Source organism: Fundulus heteroclitus, unplaced genomic scaffold, assembly GCF_011125445.2.
Source record: "Fundulus heteroclitus isolate FHET01 unplaced genomic scaffold, MU-UCD_Fhet_4.1 scaffold_643, whole genome shotgun sequence".
NCBI classification, from domain to species: Eukaryota; Metazoa; Chordata; class Actinopteri; order Cyprinodontiformes; family Fundulidae; genus Fundulus; species Fundulus heteroclitus.
The window spans coordinates 14,216-37,315 of record NW_023397081.1 but is presented as its reverse complement, the minus strand read 5'-3'; the positions used below and the strand labels follow the sequence as shown (position 1 = coordinate 37,315).

The following is a 23,100-nucleotide window of genomic DNA, read 5'->3' as shown; positions in this document are numbered from 1 at the left end:
CGCAGAGTCTCATCCTCACATCCCTCTGCACTGAGATTGCCTCCAGTGATGACGAGCCTTGTTTTTCTTATAAGGAATGTTGCTGCCCCACAACAACACACTGCTTCCTGCAAAAACGTTATGACAACGGCAGAGAGGAATTGGCAAGTTTTTAGTGGGGGGCAACCCAGATACGCTGCAGCTCAACACACGGACTCCATGGTGTGTCGGCTGTGAAGAACACAAAGGACAGTTCAGACTCAACGTTTCAGTCAAACCTACCCAACATCCGTGTCAATAGCATAAACCCATTAATGCAGGCCTGAAAATCCGATTCAATGCTTAATGGACACACCTTCTTCTCAACTGTATTGCAGGACACGTAGCTGTCTCCCGCCATCTTTAAAGCTCTAAGCGAGGCTTTAAAGATGGAAAAATATTGTGTTTTGTCCCCCCAGAGGTTCTCCATGGTTATTTTCAATTCAATTCAATGTTATTTATATAGCACCAATTCACAACACGTCATCTCAACGCACTTTACAAATTCAAATCCAATGAAATCATACCGACAGATTGGTCAAAACATTTCCTATCTAAGGAAATCCAACAGATTGCATTGAGTCTTGACAAGCAGCATTCACTCCTCCTGAAAGAGCGTAAGGCAAGGCAAATTTATTTGTATAGCACATTTCAGTAAACGGAAAATGCAAAGAGCGTAGAGCCACAGGGGACAGTCACCTGTTTTGTCCATGGCTTTGCAGCAATCCGTCATACTGTGCATGCATAAAGCGAAAGTGGAGAGGAAAACTCCCCTTTAACAGGAAGGAAAACCTCTGGCAGAACCAGGCTCAGTATGAACGGCCAGCTGCCTCGACCGACTGGTGGTTAGAGAAGACAGAGCAGAGACACAACAAGAGAGACAAACAAGCACAGAAGCACACATTGATCCAGGAATCCTTTCTATGTTTTATGGTAATAGCGGATGATCTGCATCCCCTGGATGATGTCACAGCTAACAGAACGCCAGACCAGGTGTATCTACTTAAAATAAAATCAGTTTGATTATTTATCACCTGTCGGTTCTTGAGCTTACATTTTTTTTTTTTGGCACTACTGGCCTTTATTTGACGCTAAGCTGACACGAATTAAGGTTGAGAGAGAGGGTGAACACACGTGGCAAAAGTCCACGGGCCGGGACTCTACCCCGGGATGGCCACCAATTATTCACCTGTACATCAGTGATGCTGACAACACATTGCAGCTCCTAATCACTTTTTCCAACACCCTGTGAGCACTGGAAGGTCCAGCTCGGTGGAGTGTGTAATGCATTGATGTGGCTCAGTGGACCTTGCATCAGAATGAATAATAGGATGCTTCTGTATGTTCTCTGCTGCATTTGAACATAATATATGTTTGACAGGATGAATATTGTAAACTTTTATAGCAATCATTTTATATTGATCTCTTGTATAACTTATTGTTAACTACAGTGCTGTGAAGAAGTACTGTATATAAAAATAAAACAATAAAATTAATAAAATAAATAAAATAACTCAATAGACATGTTAGAAAATGGATGGATGGATAAAATAACTTAATACAATTGCAATCAGGCACACATGACTTGAATTAATGCAGAATGCAAAGCAAGTTTTCATTTATCCAGGGAAAACGCTTTCCAAAACAACCTGGCCCTTTGTGAAAAAGTAACTTAAACCAATAAGTTGTTCTTCCACCCTTGGTGACACTGACTGCTGTCCAGAGTTTGCAATAACAGCCATTGAATGTTTCACATCATTGTTGAGAAAATTTGGCCCACTCTTGTTTGCAGAATTGTTTTAATTCAATCACATTAGAGGTTTTTTTTCTAGCATGAATAGCCTGTTTAAGGCCACACCACAGCATCATATAAGTAGGTAATTTGTGCTGATAAAAACTTCTTTAGTTTTTTTTTTTGGTTTGGGTCATTCTTCTATTACGTAACCTCAGTGAGCTTAAAAAGGTCACAGATGGTCCGACGTCGCCCTTCCCAGTTGTCTGCTAGAGAGTAGAATTGATGGTTCCATCATCTACAGCAGGTCGCTTTCTTCACTGCTCCCTGTTTTCACTTGTGGCTAATGGCTCACACTGTAGTTTGCAGGAATCCCAAAGGCTTAGAAACAGCTTTGTAATCCATCCCAGACTGATGGTTGGCTGTGACTTTTGCTCTCATCTGTTCTTGAGGTTGTTTTGTTTTTTAAAGTCAGGGAATAATGTATTGCTGTTTGAGATCTTTTGTCTACAACCTAACGTTAGACGTACCCTGGATGAATGAGCGGGTACAGATGATGGATGGGTAATGTTAGACTTTGTTTGTTTATAAAACCCTCATCTTCTAAACTGCAGTGACACAGTGGGTCCTGTGCGAACCCTTCACTGTGTGGTTTGGCTCAACGGCCAAACAGGTCAGGTCCAAACTACAACAAACAATTACTACTGCAGGGAAGATGGTCAAGGTGGACTTTTCCCTCCATCCAGGACTTGTACAGGTCCAGGGTCAGGAAGAGGTCAGCTAAAATCTGTGCAGACCCCACACATCCTGGACACAAACCATATAGACTTTTACCTTCAGGTCAGCGCTACAGCGCCCTGGTTCCAAAAAAAAAACACCACGCAGACTTCTTCTTTCCCCAGATTGTCTCTCAGATTCTCCTGATTGTTGCCATATGTTTTTGCTCTAATTCAGCCTTGTCTTCCTTTTTTGTAAAACACTGTAGCCTACAGCTACATATCTACAACACTTTTTTTTTGTTTCCCCTTTTTCTATATTTATATTCAAAATGTCTTCATAAAGAGCAAAGTGGAACCAAAGGCAAATCCCTGCTGTGTTAGTCAGCTTGTCTCTGATATGAAATGTGTTTGATGAGCTGACGTTTTGTTGCAGCAACAATTTCAAAACTGGAGAAATCGGTACCAGCACTTCTCTCCTTTGCGATCCTCCGGTAATTTCTCTTTTCTTCTCTCCCGCCTCTCTGACTCGTGGCTGCAGGTAACGGATATGATGCAGAAAGCGCTGTTTGACTTCCTGAAGCACAGGTTTGATGGGAGGTGAGCGGCCAACATCAAAAAGCACTGACTGCTGTCGGGTCGTCGCCGTGCTGCCGTTGTGCTCCCCCCCTCCCCCTGACGTTCGTGTTTTGTGTTGTCACAGGATATCCATCACGAGGGTTACCGCTGATATATCGTTGGCCAAGAGGTCAGTACTTAACAACCCCAGTAAGCGGGCCATCATTGAGAGATCCAACACCCGCTCCAACCTTGGTAAAGCTCCAGGAACTGTCTCGCTCAATGATGTGCATGTCTTGTCTGTGTCTGAGCAGATTAAAGCCCTACGTTTAGTCTCGTATTCCTTCTTGTTCATCGCTGCCTTGCTATGTGTTCTTGTTTTCTTGTAGCTGAGGTCCAGAGTGAGATAGAAAGGATCTTTGAGTTGGCCCGATCTCTGCAGCTCGTGATTTTGGATGCTGACACCATTAATCACCCAGCACAGCTTATTAAGACCTCATTAGCTCCCATAATTGTCCACGTTAAGGTGTCATCTCCTAAGGTAAGACTCCAAGCAGGATACTATATGTGCAACGCCATTGTGCGTTATAATTTGTGCCCCTTAAACCTTTCCTGGCCAGGAAGATTGATAAAGTGTAGCGCTCTCCGTTCTGCACGTTATCAATTTGGGTCTGCTCCCATCGAATCCATTCGAGGAAAGGAGGGACATTCAGCAGAGCTTTCCGAGCCGACTGGGCCTAGTGCCCGCCTACCAACGGTTGGTTTTAGCCAATCACGGAATTAAATGAAAATTAAATCAGCATATACATGAGAAACCACAACAAGTTATGGTCAAGGCACTTCTTGCTGTTCTTCTATGTTGCCATGTTTATTTTGGTATGGCTGTGGGCTCAGCAGCTCTTGCTTTAGTCACAGCTGTATGTCCCGCCTTAAACCACAATACCGCAACGTGATTGGCCCAAACAGTTTTTGGTTCGGTCCCGAACGGTTGAGGCGGGACCGAACCAAGCTTGCAGCCAAGGTTAGCCTTTCTTTATTTCACATTAAAACCGGCAGATTGTATTTGGCATGCCACGTGGTTAACTGACACAAAGTAACATATGATGAGGAAGTGATAAGAAACAGACTAAAACTATAACACCTTTGTTTTCAGATTTTTTTTTTACTGCTTCTCCATTGAGAAGCAGTATTTTTCATACAAATCCGAAAAGTATGTCATGCACAAGTATTCTACTCTCTTGGGTAAATATCTCTACAGCCTGTTGCTGCCACCACCATGTCTCACCTTTGGTAGTTTTCAGGGGGATCCGCAGTATTGTGCATGTAGAAGAAAATGTTCAGCCACCTTATTTCACGTGTTTGCTAAGTCATCTATAGCTTTGAATGAGACTTCTTAAAGGCTTTATTACAAGAACAGCTTTCTTCTTTGCCACTCTTCCATAAAAGCCAGCTTTTGAGAGTTCATAACTAAAAGCTCATTTTTACACAGATTCTTCCCCTCTTAAGCCATGAATCTTTGTAGCTCCTCATATTAATGCCCTCCTTCCATAGGCTCTCAATTTAAATGGACGTTCATGTTTGGTAGCTTTGTAGTTCAGGTAATAAATTACCGCGCGCTGCAAGATTTTCAAAATTTATTTTCAGCATCCTGACCACTTCCTCCCTGACCTGTCAGCTCTTTGATTGCTACCTTTGTTGCAACTATTTAGGGGTATCAAGGTAAAGGCTGCTAAATACAAATGCAGGCCACACTTTTCAGATTTTTATCTGTATTTTTTGGGGCAAATTTTTAACACCTTGTGTTAGTCTAACTCCTAACACATAAAATCCTGCACAAATAGAGGTTTGTGGTCTGACTGTAACAAGATGTGAAACGGTTCAAGGGGTGTTTATACTTTTCAATGGTACCGTATGTAAAAATTGCAAAACAAGGAGCATTTTAACATGCAAGAATTTTTAATAGTAAGTGTTTTGTTGTATTTATTCCACAGTTAGAGGTGTTTAATTGTGTTTTTTGACTTTCAATGTGCAAACAGGTCCTGCAGCGTCTAATCAAATCACGAGGAAAGTCCCAAAGCAAACACTTAAACGTGCAGCTTGTTGCTGCAGAAAAACTAGCTCAGTGTCCATCCGTGAGTATACTTTAAGCAGTCTTTGAAATACAAATCATCAAGCAGCAAAAATTACAATTCATTTTTTCTCCACTTGTGTTGTGACCACATTTGTATGGAGTTGCAACATTGCCCTCTCTCCCTCCCGTCCCCAGGAAATGTTTGATATTATTTTGGACGAGAACCAGCTTGAAGATGCCTGTGAACACCTGGCAGAATATCTGGAGGCGTACTGGCGTGCTACCCATACTTCACTTAGTACGCCACTCAACCCCCTGCTGGGACGCAATCTGGGCTCCACTGCCCTCTCCCCATATCCAGCTGCCATTCAGGTGAACTTATCTTGCTGAACAAAAACGTGGCTTCTGGTTACGTGTTCCGTTGGTTAATATACAATATCCATTATACACATTTCTGTCCACATGTTCTCGGTCTGCGAGTGCACACCAGGTGCAAAGATTTACCCTTACACAAAGTAAAATCTATTACTACAGTTTTGAGACGGCTTTCCAGTAGTCTTCAAAAAGTCGGTTTGTTCATATCTGACAGCTGAAGCTTTTTTTTTTTGAGACTTTTGAAAATTTGGATTTTGACTAGACTCTAAAAGGTTTTCCTTTGGGATTTACCTGTAGTCAGCTTCATTCATTATCCCATTAGCTCTGACCTATCCGTGCTGACAGAAGGCATCCCCACCAGATACTGCCACCACCGTGTGTCCTGAGTTTAGCTAGTTTTGCTGCTAGACATATTTTTTGTTTAGGCCAAAAGGTTCCATTTTGGTTTTATCCACATGTTTGCTGTGTTCCCTACATGACTTGTGGCAAACTTCAAACAGGACTTTCTTTCAGTCATAGTTCCAAAAAAAAGTAAAAAACAAAGCAACTGGACTTGTTTTCCGTTGTTGAAGACGATTCGTTCCTCTCCCGGAAGCTTTCTCAATTAAAAAAGTCTGGAGTAATGCGGAGTAACAAGCTTTATACCATTGCCCAACAAAGGCCTTGCAACGGCTTAGATAACATGCAAATTCAATCGAAACAGGTCCACCCCTTAGTAATGGGCGGTCATTAAAGCCATTAAGCCAGCAGATTGAACCGAAACTGGTCCACTCCTCTGTAACGAGGAGTTGTTAGGGTCGTTATTGGCCTGGCTTACAGGAACAATGTTATGATCACCCGAATGAGGGTGAGAGTTAAGGTGATGACTGGCCGGAATTAATCCTATAGCTGTGTTGTAAGTTTTTGAGAGTTGGAACCTAAGGCCTCCTCCTCTGTTTAAGGTTGGTCTTTCTCTCTTAACGTAGATGGCTTCCTTCACACCCCTTTCAAACCATCTGTCTTCTTTGTCCAAAATGTGAACATTTTGGTCCTCAGTGTCCTTTGTCCTTAAGGTGTAGTTTCAGTCATAGCTTTCTTCCTGTCACTCTTTTAGAAAGGTGAAATTTGCGGATCGCACGACTAATAATAGGGCTGGCAACAGATTTCCCCGCCTGAGCCGTTGGTTTCTACAGGTCCCATATACTTTCCACAATCCTGTTTGCCACTTCTTCCATTAATCCTCCTCTTGCCTTTGCCTTTCCAGTTCAGGTGGACGGTCGTGTCTTGACTTGTTCACACTAATGCCGTATTCTTTCAGTTTCACAATGAAAGACTGAACTGGTCTCTGTGAAAAGATCAAAGGCCGGGGATGTTGCTTTAACGCCTCTACAACTTTATCCCTCGCCTGTCTGGTTAGTTTCTTGATCCTCGTGTTTTGTTAAGGATCTAAATACTAATGCACATCACACTCTTCAGATATAGTCAAGTCAAATTCCTTTAGCCCGGAAATTGTGTGCTACTGTGTATTGGCCTATCACGTACCATAGAAATACTTTGACGTTTGTCATTGAAAGACGAAAAAATGAGGAACAAGTTAAGACTTTTGCAAGGCACTATACATTAGGTATAGATAAGCATCCATCTATCATATTTGGGTGTTCCTGCAACAGCAAACTGAGGGACTGGGACTGTTCACCTCTGCTATTTCATTTCCCTTAGGGATCAATTAAGTGTTTTTTTTTTTAATTGAATTGCCTATGTTTATAGTTCTTAACGAGACTCGCTGTATGTTTTGATTGCTGCTGAGCTCCAGAATGAAGAACTTGAAAACCTGTTTTTCGTGACAGCCAGACATTTCAAATCGTCACATCAGACAGGTTTTTTTTTTTCCATCCTCCCAAAAGTCATTGTTTCTTTTTTTTTTTTTATACTCTGAGTCACGGGCCTTTGTTTTCACATTTAAACAATGCGTGTTTGTCTTTAACTTATCCAGAGAGATAGTCTCATACCAGATCTCTTCAGATTGGACGGGTATCCTATTTACAGCGTTGGCAAACATCCAGGCAGTTTTGCTAAAAGCCAGTGTATTTTTAGTCTGTTATGCTCTGCTGGTGTTTGTGTTTGCACCAGATGGCAGTTGCATTGTGAAGGTTAATATACAGTAGATCCAAAAAAAAAAAAAAAAAGTGAATCTATGTTGAAATTACTTTAATCTTTTCACGTTTTACAGGTATAGGATTAAAGCTTTTATTTTGTCATATTTAGTGTTATTTTTAAGACCGCATATTTCACAGCCGGCTTTCAAAGTGTCATGTGGAGACTTAACAAAGCAAGACTACATTTGAAGTCGAAAGGAGATATTTGCATGCGCCTCATAAAACGACGCACATCTTTTATTTCCTCTTTGGCTGACATTTGTTCTAAACCACCCCTTGAGAGAGAGAGAGAAAGCGAGAGAGACACTCTTCTTCCTTTTTTCAGACAAAAATCCCCTGAAGATCAGAAAACATATCAGGTAGAGAATCACGGTGTCTGATTTCTCCTCGGGTACAATTTACCGGATGGTGCAACGTTCATCTGTCCAAACAAAGAAGTGTGAGGCTGTTATGGGGGGGAAAGAACATTGTGTGAAAATATTGAGGCATCATCTCAGTCAGGAAGTCAAAAGTATGGACACAAATGGGTCTTCCCATTTGGGCCAAATTCCAAGCAAATCATTTTAAGTAGTTTGTAAAATGACACCCAAACATGTGAACCAAATCACACTGTTTAAAGGGTATTTCTACCAATTACCAATATGTAAATATTCTTTCCCTCATTATTCTGGAATTTAGCAAAGAGAAATAACGTGGGTAATCTTAACAACCCGAGCGTACACTGTACAAGTTTTTCCCCTTTTCGGGCCGATTCTTCAGTCGTGCGAGCATTTTTTTGAATCGGGCCGAATTTCAGCTTGATCGTACGGGGGGGAGGAGGGGCGACTGGCTTCTCACGACTACCTCCCGATCAGGAATCGGACGGTCGGTTGAAAATCAAACATGTTTGAAATTCAGTCGGCCATCGTGAGGTTTTCGTGAGCGCATCCTGCTGTTCAAGCAGAGCTAAGAGGGGGCGCCCTCTGGGAGGGGATTCCTCCCCTCAGAGTGGAGCGGGTGTCCCCGAAGCGACCTCCGCACGGTCCCGGGACCCGCGGGGCCCGGACGTCGGCTCGCGGGGGGGTTGGGGAGGGCGAGTGTTCTGGTCCGCAACGCGCTGGCCGTCTGTTTCCGTACGCGGGCCGGGCGGTTTGCCGTGCCGCGCGGCCGCCGGGGCGTCTCGTCTTTCCTCTCCCCCCCCGGTCCCCCCGACGCCCGGTGCCTCCCGTGGGCCTCGCCCGAGCCAGGCTCGACCCCCTGGTCTGGGTCCCTGTCACCCATCGGGGCACAACGTACAGTGTGAGCACTCCGGTCGCGTCCGAGCGTCGCCCCAACACAGATCGTGAGCGGTGAACTTTTAAACCCGCGGTTCCGTCGCACAGTTTGAGATGTATATAAGTACCACGACTGAAAAACTCGTACAGTGTATGCCCGGCTTAAAACAGGAAAAGTTTGGTCTGAGGTGATATCAGATGAGGAAAATGTCTACGAGTGTTTTTTTTTTATATACATTGTATAATGTATATACAAACATATGTAACTACATCCATTATGTTTCTCTCTGAAACAGGCCCAAAAGAATCGAAACAGCAACCACACAACAACTGACCATTCCCCAGTCGAGCGCCGCAGCCTGATGCCTGCAGACGAGAACTACCACAACGAACGGGCGCGCAAGAATCGCAACCGCCTGTCCTCGGGCTCGCAGCACAGCAGGGACCACTCTCCACTGATAGAGGAGGACTACCAGGACCCCTATCAGGACTCTTACAAGCCTCACCGCAATCGGGGATCCCCCGGGGGCTACAGCCAGGAATCCAGGCACAGGCTCTGAGCTGATGCTTTTTCTCCAAACATCCACCGAGAACACGAGAGCCGAGGCCGCGTCAGGCGCTCTAACGTCCCGCTAAACCTACGACAGCCATGTGAACTGGAACGATCTCTTATGTCTGTGTAGTACCTCGTATCCCCATTTGACTTTGGTTGTTGCTAAATGGACATTTACAACCTAATAAACAAAAACTGCCTTTGCTATGATGTGAATACGGGGGTGGGGTGTGGGGGTGGACATGTAGCACAAGAACTATGTTTCGATGGAATGGTGGAAGTTGAGCTCGTTTTTAAAACGTCACACAAGTAGCTTGCGAGGGAATGTGCGGGGGAGTGGGCTCTTCTACGCTTCCCCTGCCATCTCAGCTGCCCCTGTAGCATGTAGGCGGGGCTGTGAAGCCAGTGCCAGACAGTATACTGCCTTGATTAGCCACTCAGCACAAAACTTAGAGCTGAGGGGAGCAACATATGCCAATATTCATACGTCTGTGTGCCACTGTCCTCAACCTGAGTGGGAGAGCCTCCTAAAAGCTTGTCCATCCAGTTGCTTCCTGTACCCCTTCTTTGTTTTCCCAGAAATCTTTTTTTTTTTTTTCGTTTCCAAAATCGTGCAGATATAGAGACATTTAAGGCTCCAAACCTCAGGAACGAGAGGTCACTAAGACCTGGAAGTGTAGCGTTTGTTATCTTTCCCTTCTGGCAGGAATCTAATTTTAGGTGTACTATTTAATATACAGTGCCTACCAAGAATATTCACAGTTGACGTTATATTGGGATAAAACAAGGTGGTGGGAGCATCATACTGTGGTGATACTTACCTGAGAGGGTGGAAAGAGGGAGCTAAATAAGGTGCAATCCTGGAAAAACCTGCTGGAGGCCCCAAAATATCTATGTTTAGGGTGAAGTACACCAAGAGCCACTATGGAATACGTTGAGTTGTTAAAATGATCCACACCTAAATCCAAATGAGAATGGCAAGACTTGAAAATTGCTGTTCACGCATGCCTTCCATCCATGCTGGTAGATTTGCTTGAAAGATTTCAAGCTGAAATGCACAGCAAAAACGGTTTCTAAATAGTGTCACCTCAGGGGGGCTGAATACAAATGCACGCCACACTTTTCAGATTTAGTAAACAATCGTTTGAAAGCCATGTATTCTTTTTCTCTCACCGCACAAACATCTGGTAAGATACGTTGATCTACCGCATAAAATCTCAAAGATACGTTGAATTTTGGGTTGATGAAATGCAGAGATGTTCAAAGGGTGTGAATGCTTTTGTAAGGCACTGTAGCTGTAATGGAATGATGTAATAGGCCTTTGGCTTTTGTCTTGAGATATACATTTAGCAGGGCATGGTTACAATAAATGAGAGCGGTGTTTAGTTTGTGACATATTGAGGTCTTCCATGTGTAAATACTGTCAGAAATTACAGGAAAGTAATCGCCTTCTGTCTAAAGTTTCAGTTTTGGTAAATCTCATGGAATGTTTTTTTTTTTTTTTTTTTTTTTTTTGTCAGGATCTTGCAAATATCTCAGAATTAGAAAAATATATATAATTTTTTAACGGTTTTCTAAAATTACTGAAAAATATTCATAGAGTAGAAAATGATCCTGACCCTGCAGCTTTTTGTATTATTTCAATTTCCATTAGAAACTCTTGATAGATGGAAAATTACGTGAGTAAGGCCAGATTTTGCTGTAGTAATGTGCCAATCAGAGCTTTGCTGGCCAATACTAACATTTAAACGTGACTATCAATGGATGGAGTTTAGGACCACCAGCCTGATCTTTGTCTGAGTTTTACTAAACCCAAAACAAATTGCATCAAAGGACATGATGTCTTGATGTGTTTACAATTGTAAAATAGTTACAAAATGACTAGTTTTAGGTTTTGATGCATATATGGAACAGGGAAAAGGGATTCTTCCGTATCTGACCTGCTTTATTACGTTTTAGAGCCGATTGGATTAAAATCGGTAGCGTTCAGTCACTGGAATCAGCTGTCGTATCACCTCTTTCTCGTCTTTAACAGAGTTCACGTCTATTACATGCTGCTTTTTTTTTTTTACAAATGTGGTGGATTTTCCTGTGTTTTTCATCTAAACGTACACTGCCAATAAACACGGTCTCAAAGTGACACGCTCTTGAACTTTGTAACAAACCCATGCGGTTCTTTTCAATCCATATGGGTCATAAACGACACGCTGCAGTAAAATCAGGAGGAAACAGAAAGAGATTTATCTTTTTTTGTTGTCGTCGTCGTTGCTGTTGTTTTTTTTTTTTTTTTCAAATAGAGGAGCATTAACTGAAAATCTGAAAATATAACTGCTTGTGTGAGAAAGATGCATTAATTAGAAGTATATGTGCATTGTCATTTTACAACTGTATTAATAAAATACAACTACGCTGTATGGGTGGCAGTTTTATTTTATAAAATATATTATGCTTTATTATATTATATAATACTTTGTTATATGGTATACTATTATATAATATGATATAATATACTATTATATTATATTAAATTATATTCTATTATGTTATATTATACCGGAGTGATCATGCGCATGCGCCAACTTGACAGCCCAGCGCACTTTACAACAGCCAGCTGATATCCACCACTTAGCCGCACTGGTTACCGCTTTTTGCCTCGTTTCTCTCCTTCCTAGCCGTCCTATTTTCACGTCCTTTCTTCTGGAAGATGACTTGTTAGGGGATACCGGGCGACGGCAGCATGGAGGCCGCAGTTAAACGCTTTCCCAGCTCGTTGTCCGTGTAGTTACCGGGCTAGCTAGCTAGGTCAAGTTGATAGGAGTACATTATCACCGACGCTAGCTAGCTACGGAGGGTAGCCGATATTTACAACGCTGGCACCGGGAGAACCTCGCCGTTAGCCATGGGGATACTATTCACGAAGCTGTGGAGGCTTTTCAATCACCAAGGTAAGAGCGCTCCGTCGCCGCTGGACGTAAAATGGTCGAGGACGTGGAAGCTAATTGGCCTCTTTGGCTTAGGGGAGAAGGCCCCGCTGGCTCTCGCTTATTAGCCAAGAAGGCAGCTTTCAGGGCGCAGAAATGTCTCCCGGTGTGATGGTGGACGCGGCGGCGTGGCTCAGGCCGCTTTTATGAAGCCACCGTGGAGCTTTTTTAAACTGCTGACCGAGGCGCTTTTCTGCTATAGCTCGCTGTTTGGGGGTTAGCCGTGCGCTGCATTATTTATGCTCTCGGGTTTCGGAGCGGAGGTAAGCGAAACCGTGTCTTTAGAGATCTTCCGATCGGAACGCCGCTCGTTCCCAGGCGATCATCCCGACCAGAAGGGACGGAGACCCGGAGATCAGTGAGAGTCGCGCTGACTTTGCCCTGCCGGCGTTAGCTCAGCACCTTATCAGCTATGCTGGTTACTTAATAGCGATTGATTTGGACCCACAGCATGCCACGTACGGAACCTGTCAGCTGTTCACTACGAACCCGCCTCTGCTCCAGCGGCCTTTCACAACCATACTGCGGATTTGAACAGAAGTAGAAGTTGTTTGCTGTTGCTTGATGATCTCTGAACTTTGCTGTGTTTGTCCTCCATCAGATCTCCCCACAGAGGTTCTGTCCAGACCTTTACTGCTGGAAAGAGAGATTCTCCGGTTCTGTGTAAGGATGGAGATGAATACTGAGTTAGGAAGGTCTCTGTGTCCCGAAAGTGTGGAAAGTTGACCCTAGAAACATCGTAGGAGCCCGTGGGAATGCAAAATGTTTGACATTTTTTACAAACTTAACATACAGCCCCACATATGAAGATGTCAACAGTTTCTGCAGACAAGCTGCTGAATTTCACACCTGCGTGACCTTCTTAGTCCGTACAGCTGTCTTTTTCAGTTGCAGCTTCGTTGTCAACGCCGTCTGAGTAAAACACGTCTTAGCATCCTGTTTGGTGATTAGAGTTGGGGGTTTTTCTGAAAAGAAAAAAAAAAAACTTTGCCAGCTGTGTTTGGAGTTGTTTTTGAAGCCTGAGTAGCTTCATCTTTCTGAGCGATGTGATGGCCGTGTATGTGTTTAAACGCCATTTTTACACTTTTAGTTTTAAAGTCTGCAGCGCTGACTTACAGAGCCGCTGTAAACTTCTTCCTGTGATTCGATTGATTTCGCACGGTTGATTTCAAACCTAAAGAGAAATCTGCCCCGGCTCCAAACACGTGAGAAATCAACATTGTCGGTATTGGTCTCTGAATCAAGAGATTCAAATAATCCGCTTTCCAATGCGAGCCTTTGTCTTTTATCCTGTTTAACTAGCGAGCCCGTGCTGCTGGAAGCCTCTTACTGCCGCCTGTAGCGCAGGCATCTCTGCAATACTGCGTTAAAAAGCCGTTTTAAGTTCAACAGGGAGTCATTTTAGTTTTTGCAGGTTGATGAAGCACAGTCGGACTGCGCTTTCTCTACCTGAGGCTTTGTCGGCCATCGAAGCTGTCCTGCCCATCTAGGCGTTGGCCTTTTCGAGATCCCTGCAAGTCTCCTGTTGCATCTGATTTTTTTTGGTTTTTTAAGCTTTAATTAGAGCCAATTTGTAGCAGAAAATTTTAAAACAGTACAAAACAAAGTAATCGTCTTTTATTAACCTCACTTTTTACATTCTCTTCTTTAATTTCATGGTAAACAAGACCACAAATGTATAATATCTTTTACTCAAACGCAGGCTTTGATGCACTAAAATCTGCTTTTAATTAATGTATTAAAATGGCCTTAATTACAGTAAGTGTCTTCAAAGAAAGTCTGACTCAATTTCTGTTCTTCTGCCGAAAAATGGACTCAATTTTTGTCTATTTTTCTTCTTCAATAAAGCACAAAAGAATGAGCAAACTAGACGGCCATATTTCAATAAGGCAACCAAGTAAAAACCTTTTAAAGTTTTTTATCTACATCCCTTTCCTAAAGAAAAGCAGACTGGTTTGTATACTGATAATATTGCAAAGGTTTGTCATTTTAGTTTTTTTTTTTTATAATATATATTTTTTGGCCCTCCAATACTATTGAGTACTCAATTTTGGCCCCCTGTGACAAAAAGTTTTGGTCTAAACGAATGGCAGGAACAACGTGTCGTAGCTGTTTGTTGCCTAAACCAGTGGTTCCCAAACCTTTCCTGGAGGCCCGCCCTGTGATTTAAAATAAAGTTTCCGCTCCCCCCTCCAACCAATCTTTTACACAATTGGGGGGTGGGAATGTAAATATGTTTAAACACGGAACAGTAAAACGGACTGCAATCTTCTCTAAATCACAAAACTGCCACTTTTAAAGTGTCGTTGTTTCAAGTTTAACGGCCTATTTTACTGTGTAGTTCAATTCAACATGGCCGACGATTATATATTTTTAGATTACCTCATTTCTACCATGGCCCCCTGCACTACGTCCAGCCAGGAAACCGCAGGTACGACCAACCGCGCCGTCTTTTTGTCCTGACCGGCGTAAATCTATCAGCAACCACAGCTACAGTCGCTCATTTTAGATGAAATCTCACGGTTGGCCTTCGCCCCCCCAGTCGAGCACAACCATCAATCAATCTTTATTCACGGAGCACTTCTGATACAGCGGGGCTGAAACGTTGCTGTCCTTTCAGAGGTTAAAAGCTGAGCGACCAGGCGAGAGCGACGGGCAATAAAACAAAATGAGCGTCTCTAAGTGAGCAGGCAGAGGAAGTGAGTATTTATTGATGATGGAGCAGAGTTAAGAGTGAGAGAAGTCAAACCAATGGTATAAATCAGCAAAGTAACGCTGGAGATGTGTGTTTTTTTAAAGCCAGTTTGCTGAATCTTAATTCGCCATCTTTCAGCGGACGACTGTTTGCCACCTTCATGCCTAATTAATTGACTGACCGTCGCTAATTGCTCAGGGGTCATAAAGTGGGGACCAATCAGCATCTATGTGTGCCAGAGAGTATTAAACATATAATTTTTTACGCTGGTCTCAGTGTTAAGTGCAAGGTGGTTAAAGCCCCGTTGCCTTTTTGGGATTGCTTCTAGGGCTGAACGATTTTGGAAAATAATCTACGATAATTGCAATTTTTTTTCTTAATATTGCGATTTAATGCGATTTTCCCCCCCAGTTTCATTTATCATGTCTTTTTAAACATATACAAACAACAAATCAATTTGTTTCCTCGCGGTGCAGATTAGTTGCTAAAACACTCACAGCATCTAAACTGCGTTCTGCCTACAATATATTTCAACCAAAATTGCAATTTTGACTTTTCTCTGCATTAACCACAAGCAACAAAAATGGCGTCTAAATAAAGACGTTTGTAAACAAGGACTTTTTAAAACAAGAACTTTTAATGTTTCTATTAATCAGAATATTGTTCAAGAGAACAGCTTTTAGTTGATTTGGACATCAATCCTTGTTGAACATTAAACTGATTGACCAGAACTTAATGCTATGTATGATTATATAAACTCTAAAACGAGTAATAAAATTAGATTATCTCACTGCTGCAACTGTCTTCCCTTCCATGTGGAGGCAAACCCACTTCAAACATTTTACCGACACCTAATGGACGTGTCTAATTCCCTAATTGTTACATAGCCAAAAATTGCAGACTCTGCGATTCGGAATTTTTTTAAATCGCGTTTCTATTGAAAATGCGATTAATTGTTCAGCCCTAATTGCTTCTGTTTTGATAGATAATATCCTCAGAAGGACCGCGGCCGTACCCATGCAGGACCACACAAACCTACCGCCGCGTGCTGTGAGTGCGCCCGCCTCGCCTCGCCTCGCCCAGTCAAGTCATTGTGCCTCAGTGGGTGAACTCCAGCCTCTCACTGTCACACGTTGATGTGCCTCTGGGCAAGGCATTTAACCACAGGCTGCCTACTGACCTGGGTTATGGGTTATGTGGTGTGAAGCGCTCGGACCGGTCAGTTTGACTAGAAAAGGACACTAAGTTCAGTCCATCAACGCGTCACGTGTCAGAGAGCAGGGAGTTAGTTAGCGCTTTGGGTTGTGTGGAGATTCTTCTTCATTCCCGTCGCGCTCTGGTTTCTGCTCATTTGATCGTTCCTAATGAACCGGTCTTTGTTCCCCTTTATTTCCATCTTGTCACGCCATCTGACATGTGGGGAACTTCCTGAAGTCCAGGAGCTAAAAAGAGGCTTTAATGCTCTTAACGAGTGAACGAGGCTGAGGTTTTTGCCCCTACAGTATAAAAAGAAAGCAAAGTGATTCTGTCTGATTTATATATTTATTTATTTATTCAGCAACAGAAAGAGAAAGCGTTTCGTTCCCACCCGTCACATCTTGTTTCTGTTTCTGAACGGAGAGTCCTTCAGTGAAACGTCCGCCATGAACGTCTCTGCCGGGGACGTTTGTGCTTGCCGGGATCGACCCGCGGGTTTAAGAATCAGCTTACAGAGCATCAGCGTCCCGGTGACGCACGTCGGTCCGTTACCAGAGCGTGTGGCGGGTCCACAAAGGGGAAGTGTGCGTTCACGTCACATTCAGCAGTCTGTGTAGGAGGCATCCAGATATCTGCAGCCTTTAAACCCAGGTTATCAAAGTTGTTGGCACACTTTTATTATTGTTCTTTCTGCTTTTCAGAGCACAAAGTCATCATTGTCGGCCTGGACAACGCAGGCAAGACTACAATCCTTTACCAGTTGTAAGTATCCCTGCAAACTAATGTTGGACAATGTTGTCAAATATGCAAGTTTTTTTTTCCTTTTTCCGGAAATATAAAGCTTATTTCTTCGGTTTGCTGTGTGAGTTTGGTAATTGTCGATGTTTTTCGCTTTGCTGCAGCTCAATGAATGAGGTGGTGCACACTTCTCCCACAATTGGGAGCAATGTGGAGGAAATCGTTGTCAACAACACCCATTTTCTGATGTGGGACATCGGAGGCCAGGAATCCCTGCGGTCGTCTTGGAATACGTACTACACCAACACAGAGGTGAGCCACGTTCTGCCGTCGCTAGCTCGCTGCTGATTGAAAACGTCGGCCCGCGTGCTATATGCAAATCAAACGGGGATTCCTACATTTAATTAGAGTTTTAGTGACACTTTTTTTTCAGTAAAACTAAAGTTAATCTTGATGTGTTGCTTGGGGAAAGCTGCTTCTCAACTTACATTGCCAAACTAGATTAGCAAATGTCATTTAAAGGTTCTAGGTCTTGCTTTTTTAAGCCGTTCAAAGTCTACTAGAGGCATATATATGGTGAAATATTGCCTTTGGCCCTACAGAGTATTCATTAGTTGTGAATTATTAGGTTTTTTTTTTCTGCCGCTATTTTTCCAACCATGAAGATGCTTGCCTTCACTGCGATGCCGCCTCTCTCCATGTGAGGTCGCCCTGGAGCCGCTGCAGCCTGGTCGCTGTGCTGATTTGGGGCTAAAAGCAAAAAAAAAAATCAGCTTTGAGCCTCACATCACCGCTCGTTGGGCGTGTTGTTTTCTGGGCAGGAGCAATGGCCGCGCTACGTAGACCCATCATGGCTTCTTGTTTTCCAGGACAGGGAGGGGCTGCTGCTCAGAAAGCACAAATCACCAGGATTACTGATGATATGGTCCGGATGAAGGAATAGCATCAAAACATGGTTAATAGCTCAAGAAGCGTTGATTTTGCACCATATAGGCCCCTTAAAATGTGCATTTAAAAACCAAACAGGATGCTGTTTGGGATGTGTGGCAGAGCACTACACTTTGGTGGTAAATAAATCTGTTTTTCAGCCTCCATGTGATGATGGCTAAAGGCGCTAAGGAGCATTCAGACTGAAATCAGGAGAGCTCTCTGATAGCTGATTGCATCAATGTCCTGTTAGCATTGTTACAGAAAGATACATGCACTTGTTTTTGCAAATGCATGTATCTAGTTTTTTTTACATGTAGTAAAAAGGTCCATGAATTTAAAGGTCTATAAATAAATGTCTCTCAAAGCCCAAACTCATTGTAATCTAATAATTGGTACAGAATGTCAGTACAGTCGGGATTTAATGGGTATAGATGTTACAGATAACAAAAGAGAGCAATGTCAAAGAATGGCTCTCAGACAGAAGGAGCACATTAACCGTCTTTAAAAGAAAATAAAAGCGTAAATATTATGTGCTGCTGTAAAAAAAAAAAAATAAAATAAAAAAAAAAACTGGACTTTTGATCAGGTACATTTGTAGGAACAATGATTTGGACTCTCCCACTTTCCCTTATTGTGGACAAATATAAAGAAATGATTGTAAGATGGTATTTTTTAATCTTTTTGAGACAAATAAAGTAGGTGAACAGGACTGAACAGAACATGAATACCTCTGGTTTGCATAATCTGCCGTGAAGGAAAGATGAAGTTGAACTAACTGTGAATTCTTTTTATTTGTGGAAAGGAGGTGTGCGCGCGTGTTTCTCACACTTCCCTCTAAATAACTGTGAATGCCTGTGGATAAAAACGAGTGGGACCGTGAGTGTGCGGCGCAGCGTCTGCGTTCTGGAAAACCTTCGACGGCGACTTCTGCCACTAACGGATCCTCTCTGCCTCATTTTCTCCCACCAGTTTGTCATCGTGGTGGTCGACAGCACAGACCGAGAGCGCATCTCTGTGACCAAAGAAGAACTCTACAGAATGCTAGCACACGAAGTAAGCCACGCTTAGCCGTCGTTATGCCGCAAGGTCATCTCCAAAGTGTTATAACCGTTTGTTATCTAAGTTTCCGCAGAAGACGTTTAATGCCCTCGTAGACATGACAGCTTAGAAAAGCAGCGGGGTTAGGTTGTGCCTGAAGTTGTACCAGATTGTACAAGTCACGCTCCGTTCAGCATCACGAGAACACGCCGTCCTCTCATTATGTGCTCTGATTAACCCCTGTGTGTTTGGCCGACGTCACACGACGCGTCCTCTGCGGCCGAACAAACGTTCAGACGTGTGTTTCTTTGTTAAAGCCGCGCTCCTCCTTGCTTGATTGACGTTTTTCAAGCAGTTCCAGTTCTCCTTTCGACGTGACTCGGATCACTCGAGGTGAATCACCACTTTGCTGATCTGGTCGCGGAAGGAGAGCAGTCTCTCACCAGAACTCGATTATCGCACACTTTGCTACCTTAGAGAATATCAGTGGGTGGCTAATACTAATTATTTAATTTCTGGCTGCTTATTATGCTTAGAAGTGCCTAACATGTTTGCTTTGGGAACACGAGTTGAGTTTGAAAGCTTGAAGAAGCTTCTACCTCCTACCACTGAGATACAGATGCCTCTCACAGCTACTACAGTGCTATGTAATAAAATGAAAAGGGCAAAACAATAAACCTTTGACACTTATGATTCAGGGTTCCCACGGGTCCTTGAAATCCTTGAAAGTTTGTGAACCTGAAAAAAGAAATTCAAGGCCCTTGAAAGTTCTTGAAAACAGCCAAAAAAACACCTTGTCCTTTGAAAGTCCTTGAATTTTTTTGTGGGGTTGAAAGTTCACACGGATGACGACTCGTGTGTCATTATTTTACTACCACACGATCTTTTAAAATTATGTTGATTCCGCAGATTTTTAATTTGCAAAAGTACGTTCGCTCTTCTTCGTTAGTTGGTAGGCTACGGTTTAGGCCTATGTGCGTCCAATAGGTTACATTCACGCAGTGTTGCCAACTCAGCGACTTTGTCGCTATATTTAGCGACTTTTCAGAAACTAGCTTAATCAAAGATGAAAGTAAGTGAAACAAATTGATATAATTCTGAACATCTCAATGCTGCACTTTTTTTCCATAAAATTCCATGAAACGGTAGGCTAATGTACATCTTATATGTAATATAGTATGGCATAGCCATGTACTCTGGATATAAATGTAGGCTATGAATTTGATCAATATCAATGTAGGCTATAAATTAAGTCCACTTTCTTGCATTGCTTCTGACCCAACAACTTCTATGCCGTTTAGTCTTTTATTGAATTTGCATTGTATTAAAATATGATAACCTATTCAGCGGTCACAGTAGGTAAATGCCGCCATGTGTGGTCCTTGAATTTGAGGAAATTGGTCCTGGAAAGTAATTGAAAGGTCCTTGAATTTGATGGTCACCAAGGTGTGGGAACCCTGATGATTAGTTTAAATGTATAACTTTAGCGAAGGAAAAAAAACTTGATATGTATGCGTATGCACGATGCATATCGGCTGTATTCATTCTGTCATTGGCTTTATGTCTTCTACTCGGGATCGAATTTGAGCTCCAGCGTTCGAATTAACAACACAACGATGCACATTTAAAGATTTAAAGACGGTTTAGCTTTTAATTTGCGTTGAAGTGAAATCTGCATTCAAACAGATTTGGATGTGTTTTTGTTTCGTTTTGCCTTTATGCTTGTCCGTAAATACGAATGGAGTCAAAAACTTTGACATTTCTCAGACAATAGCCCTAAACATTTTGGATGTGGTAGAGGAACTAAATAGTGTTTAGTATGAGGAAACAAACTGAAAATGATAGCGAGATGCATAAACAAGAAGTTAGAAAACGCTCGCTGGCTATTCTTCAGAAACAAAATGTGCTTTTTGTTTTTTTTTCACTTGCACAGGACCTCCGAAAAGCAGGACTGTTGATATTTGCCAACAAGCAAGACGTGAAAGGCTGCATGACTGTGGCTGAAATCTCCCAGAGCCTCCAGCTTACCTCCGTCAAAGACCACCAGTGGCACATCCAGGCGTGTTGCGCCCTCACTGGGGAGGGGTGAGAACAGCGTCTGCCGAACCCTGTTGTGTTTATCTGGAGGAGGAGAAGTGAAGCTGCAGTCTGTACCAAACTCTGTCCTAACCTCTGTCCCTCTCTCCTGTCCTTCCTGCCTCCAGGTTGTGTCAAGGTCTGGAGTGGATGATGTCCCGGCTCCGCGTGAGATGATGACCCTCGTGGCTTTGCGTGGGAGTTTGCCTGTTCTGTTGTTTCTTCTCTGCCTCCAGACAAAAAAAGGGGGGGTGGGATGAGTCTGGTTTCCTGGACGGCCTTCTCCTCCACTCCATTCCCTCTCCAAGCTGACACGGACAGACTGTTGGCAGGATCCTGTGTTTTCCTGTGATAATTTATTTGACTAAAAGACATGTAACGCATCCGAAGAGAAGAGACTTTTTTCAGCGGGACGGAGGACACGGAATATGTGAAGAGAGATTTCTGCACGGCTTTCGTTTTTCAGTAAAAAAAAAAAAAACAGACGAGTCGGCGAAGCGTCCGGCTCGGACCTGTACATGGACGTATTCCTCAGCCGTGCGAGTCGAGCCCACGGTGGCCTTGCAGTATTTCCATACTGGCAGTGGTGGTTTTCATCGCCCCCCCTCCCTCTCCCCCTCCCCTCTGTGTGCAATCCAGTATTCTCCTATAACTAGGTGCCTGCATCAAAATGCTTAAAGGGGTGACGGTCAACGGCCGGCCGAAACACGTTTGACTGAGGGTGGAACGTTACAATATGCCCTCTTCCCTTCAGTCTCTATGAAAATTCACTAAAATAAAGTCTTTTTATCTGTTTGGGTGAACCGCCTTTATTTATTTATTTCTAGGCATTTCTTTTAGACCAAAACTACTTGAGGGTTTTTTGGAGGGTGCAGGGTTTTTTGTACCTAATCTTGTCTGTCGGGGCAAACGGCCGCGCTCATTCTTTTTTTAGTCCTTTAGGGGGCAGAGCGTGTCACCTGAGCTCGGGGGGGCCCGGCTCTTTTTAAGGAGAGCGATGAGCAGCGAGTCGAGTGGAGTGGAGCGACTGCACGAGAGAGCGGGTCAGAATGAGGACGCTACTTTGAAATGTACTAATAAACCAGACGCACCTTCAAAGAAGTGCAGTTTTTACCGGAGTAAAGGAATCTCTGGCTAAGACGCTGTTAAACATGGTTTTAATCCACTTACTCACTGGGGGGGATATGTTTTCTCGTCACTGGCGCCACCCTGATGTGTGCACAGTTGTTATGCTAGTGAACAGTTTCATCAAATGTTTAGCCACGGTGAACACAGGGGGTCACAAGAAACGCGTTGAGGAGAAGCAAGATGCCCGTTAAACGGCGAACGTTTGAGAATAGTCAAAGGGGAAGGTCCCCGGGTGTCATAGCCCAGAACTGCAGCCTACCTGGACTGTTCAGCAGTACGGGGTGTTCAGTCCTCAGCAGGGGCGGTTTTAGACAGGGGCCAACAGGGGCCCATGCCCCTGTAGAAATGGCCCTGGCCCCTGTTATGGCCCCTGTACTAAAAGCATGATGTTAAAAAAACTTCTCATGATTATTTGGAATGGCAAAGAAACCATAACTGATTGGTCACTTTGACCAATATTATTTTTTGCCTATACAGCTTTACTCGAAAAAGAATTTAAAACTTAAGATGTTTCACGTTTAGCTTTAGCCGTATTGAGCAAGGGGCAAAGTTTTCAACTGCTAGATCGGGGGTCTGAAATCTGCAGTTCCAGAGCCACAAGTGGCTCACTTAATATTATTACACAGTTAAATATTGACTTTTTATTGTTTTTAATGTTTTTTTTTTTTTCTGTGCCCCTGTGAAAAAACACTGGCCCCACCTTGGCCCCCCTGGTAAATTTGGTCTAGAACCGCCCCTGGTCCTCAGAGACCTAGGGCCTAGGAAAGGACGGCTGAAACCCAACCACCACAAGACACTCAAGTTTAACTTAAAACAGCAAGAGAGGGGCCAGAGAGTCTGAAGACCCGTGTTTCAGCGGTTTTATTGACCGATGGTTGGGTCTGTAGCTGGTCTAACTAGTTCAGG

General features: G+C 43.3%; 2 protein-coding genes across 3 annotated transcripts in view; both read left to right on the top strand.

Moving 5' to 3' along the window:
* Positions 1–11,825, top strand: part of LOC105930326 (calcium channel, voltage-dependent, beta 4a subunit) — a gene marked incomplete at its 5' end in the record, with an annotated part of 33,141 nt that extends 21,316 nt beyond the window's left edge. For both annotated transcript variants that reach the window (XM_036133605.1, XM_036133603.1), the window contains 6 exon segments: positions 3,008–3,066; positions 3,170–3,279; positions 3,414–3,565; positions 5,061–5,156; positions 5,291–5,467; positions 9,155–11,825. In XM_036133605.1, coding sequence (XP_035989498.1) covers positions 3,008–3,066; positions 3,170–3,279; positions 3,414–3,565; positions 5,061–5,156; positions 5,291–5,467; positions 9,155–9,418 — 858 coding nt within the window.
* A 164-nt stretch (positions 11,826–11,989) lies between these two features.
* LOC105930328 (ADP-ribosylation factor-like 5A) lies at positions 11,990–21,869 on the top strand. Its single transcript, XM_012868501.3, has 6 exons — positions 11,990–12,356; positions 16,986–17,046; positions 17,187–17,334; positions 18,922–19,005; positions 20,924–21,075; positions 21,195–21,869. The coding sequence occupies exons 1-6, from the start codon at positions 12,311–12,313 to the stop codon at positions 21,241–21,243; spliced, it is 540 nt and encodes a 179-aa protein (XP_012723955.1). The 5' UTR covers positions 11,990–12,310; the 3' UTR covers positions 21,244–21,869.
* Positions 21,870–23,100: the final 1,231 nt, after the last annotated feature.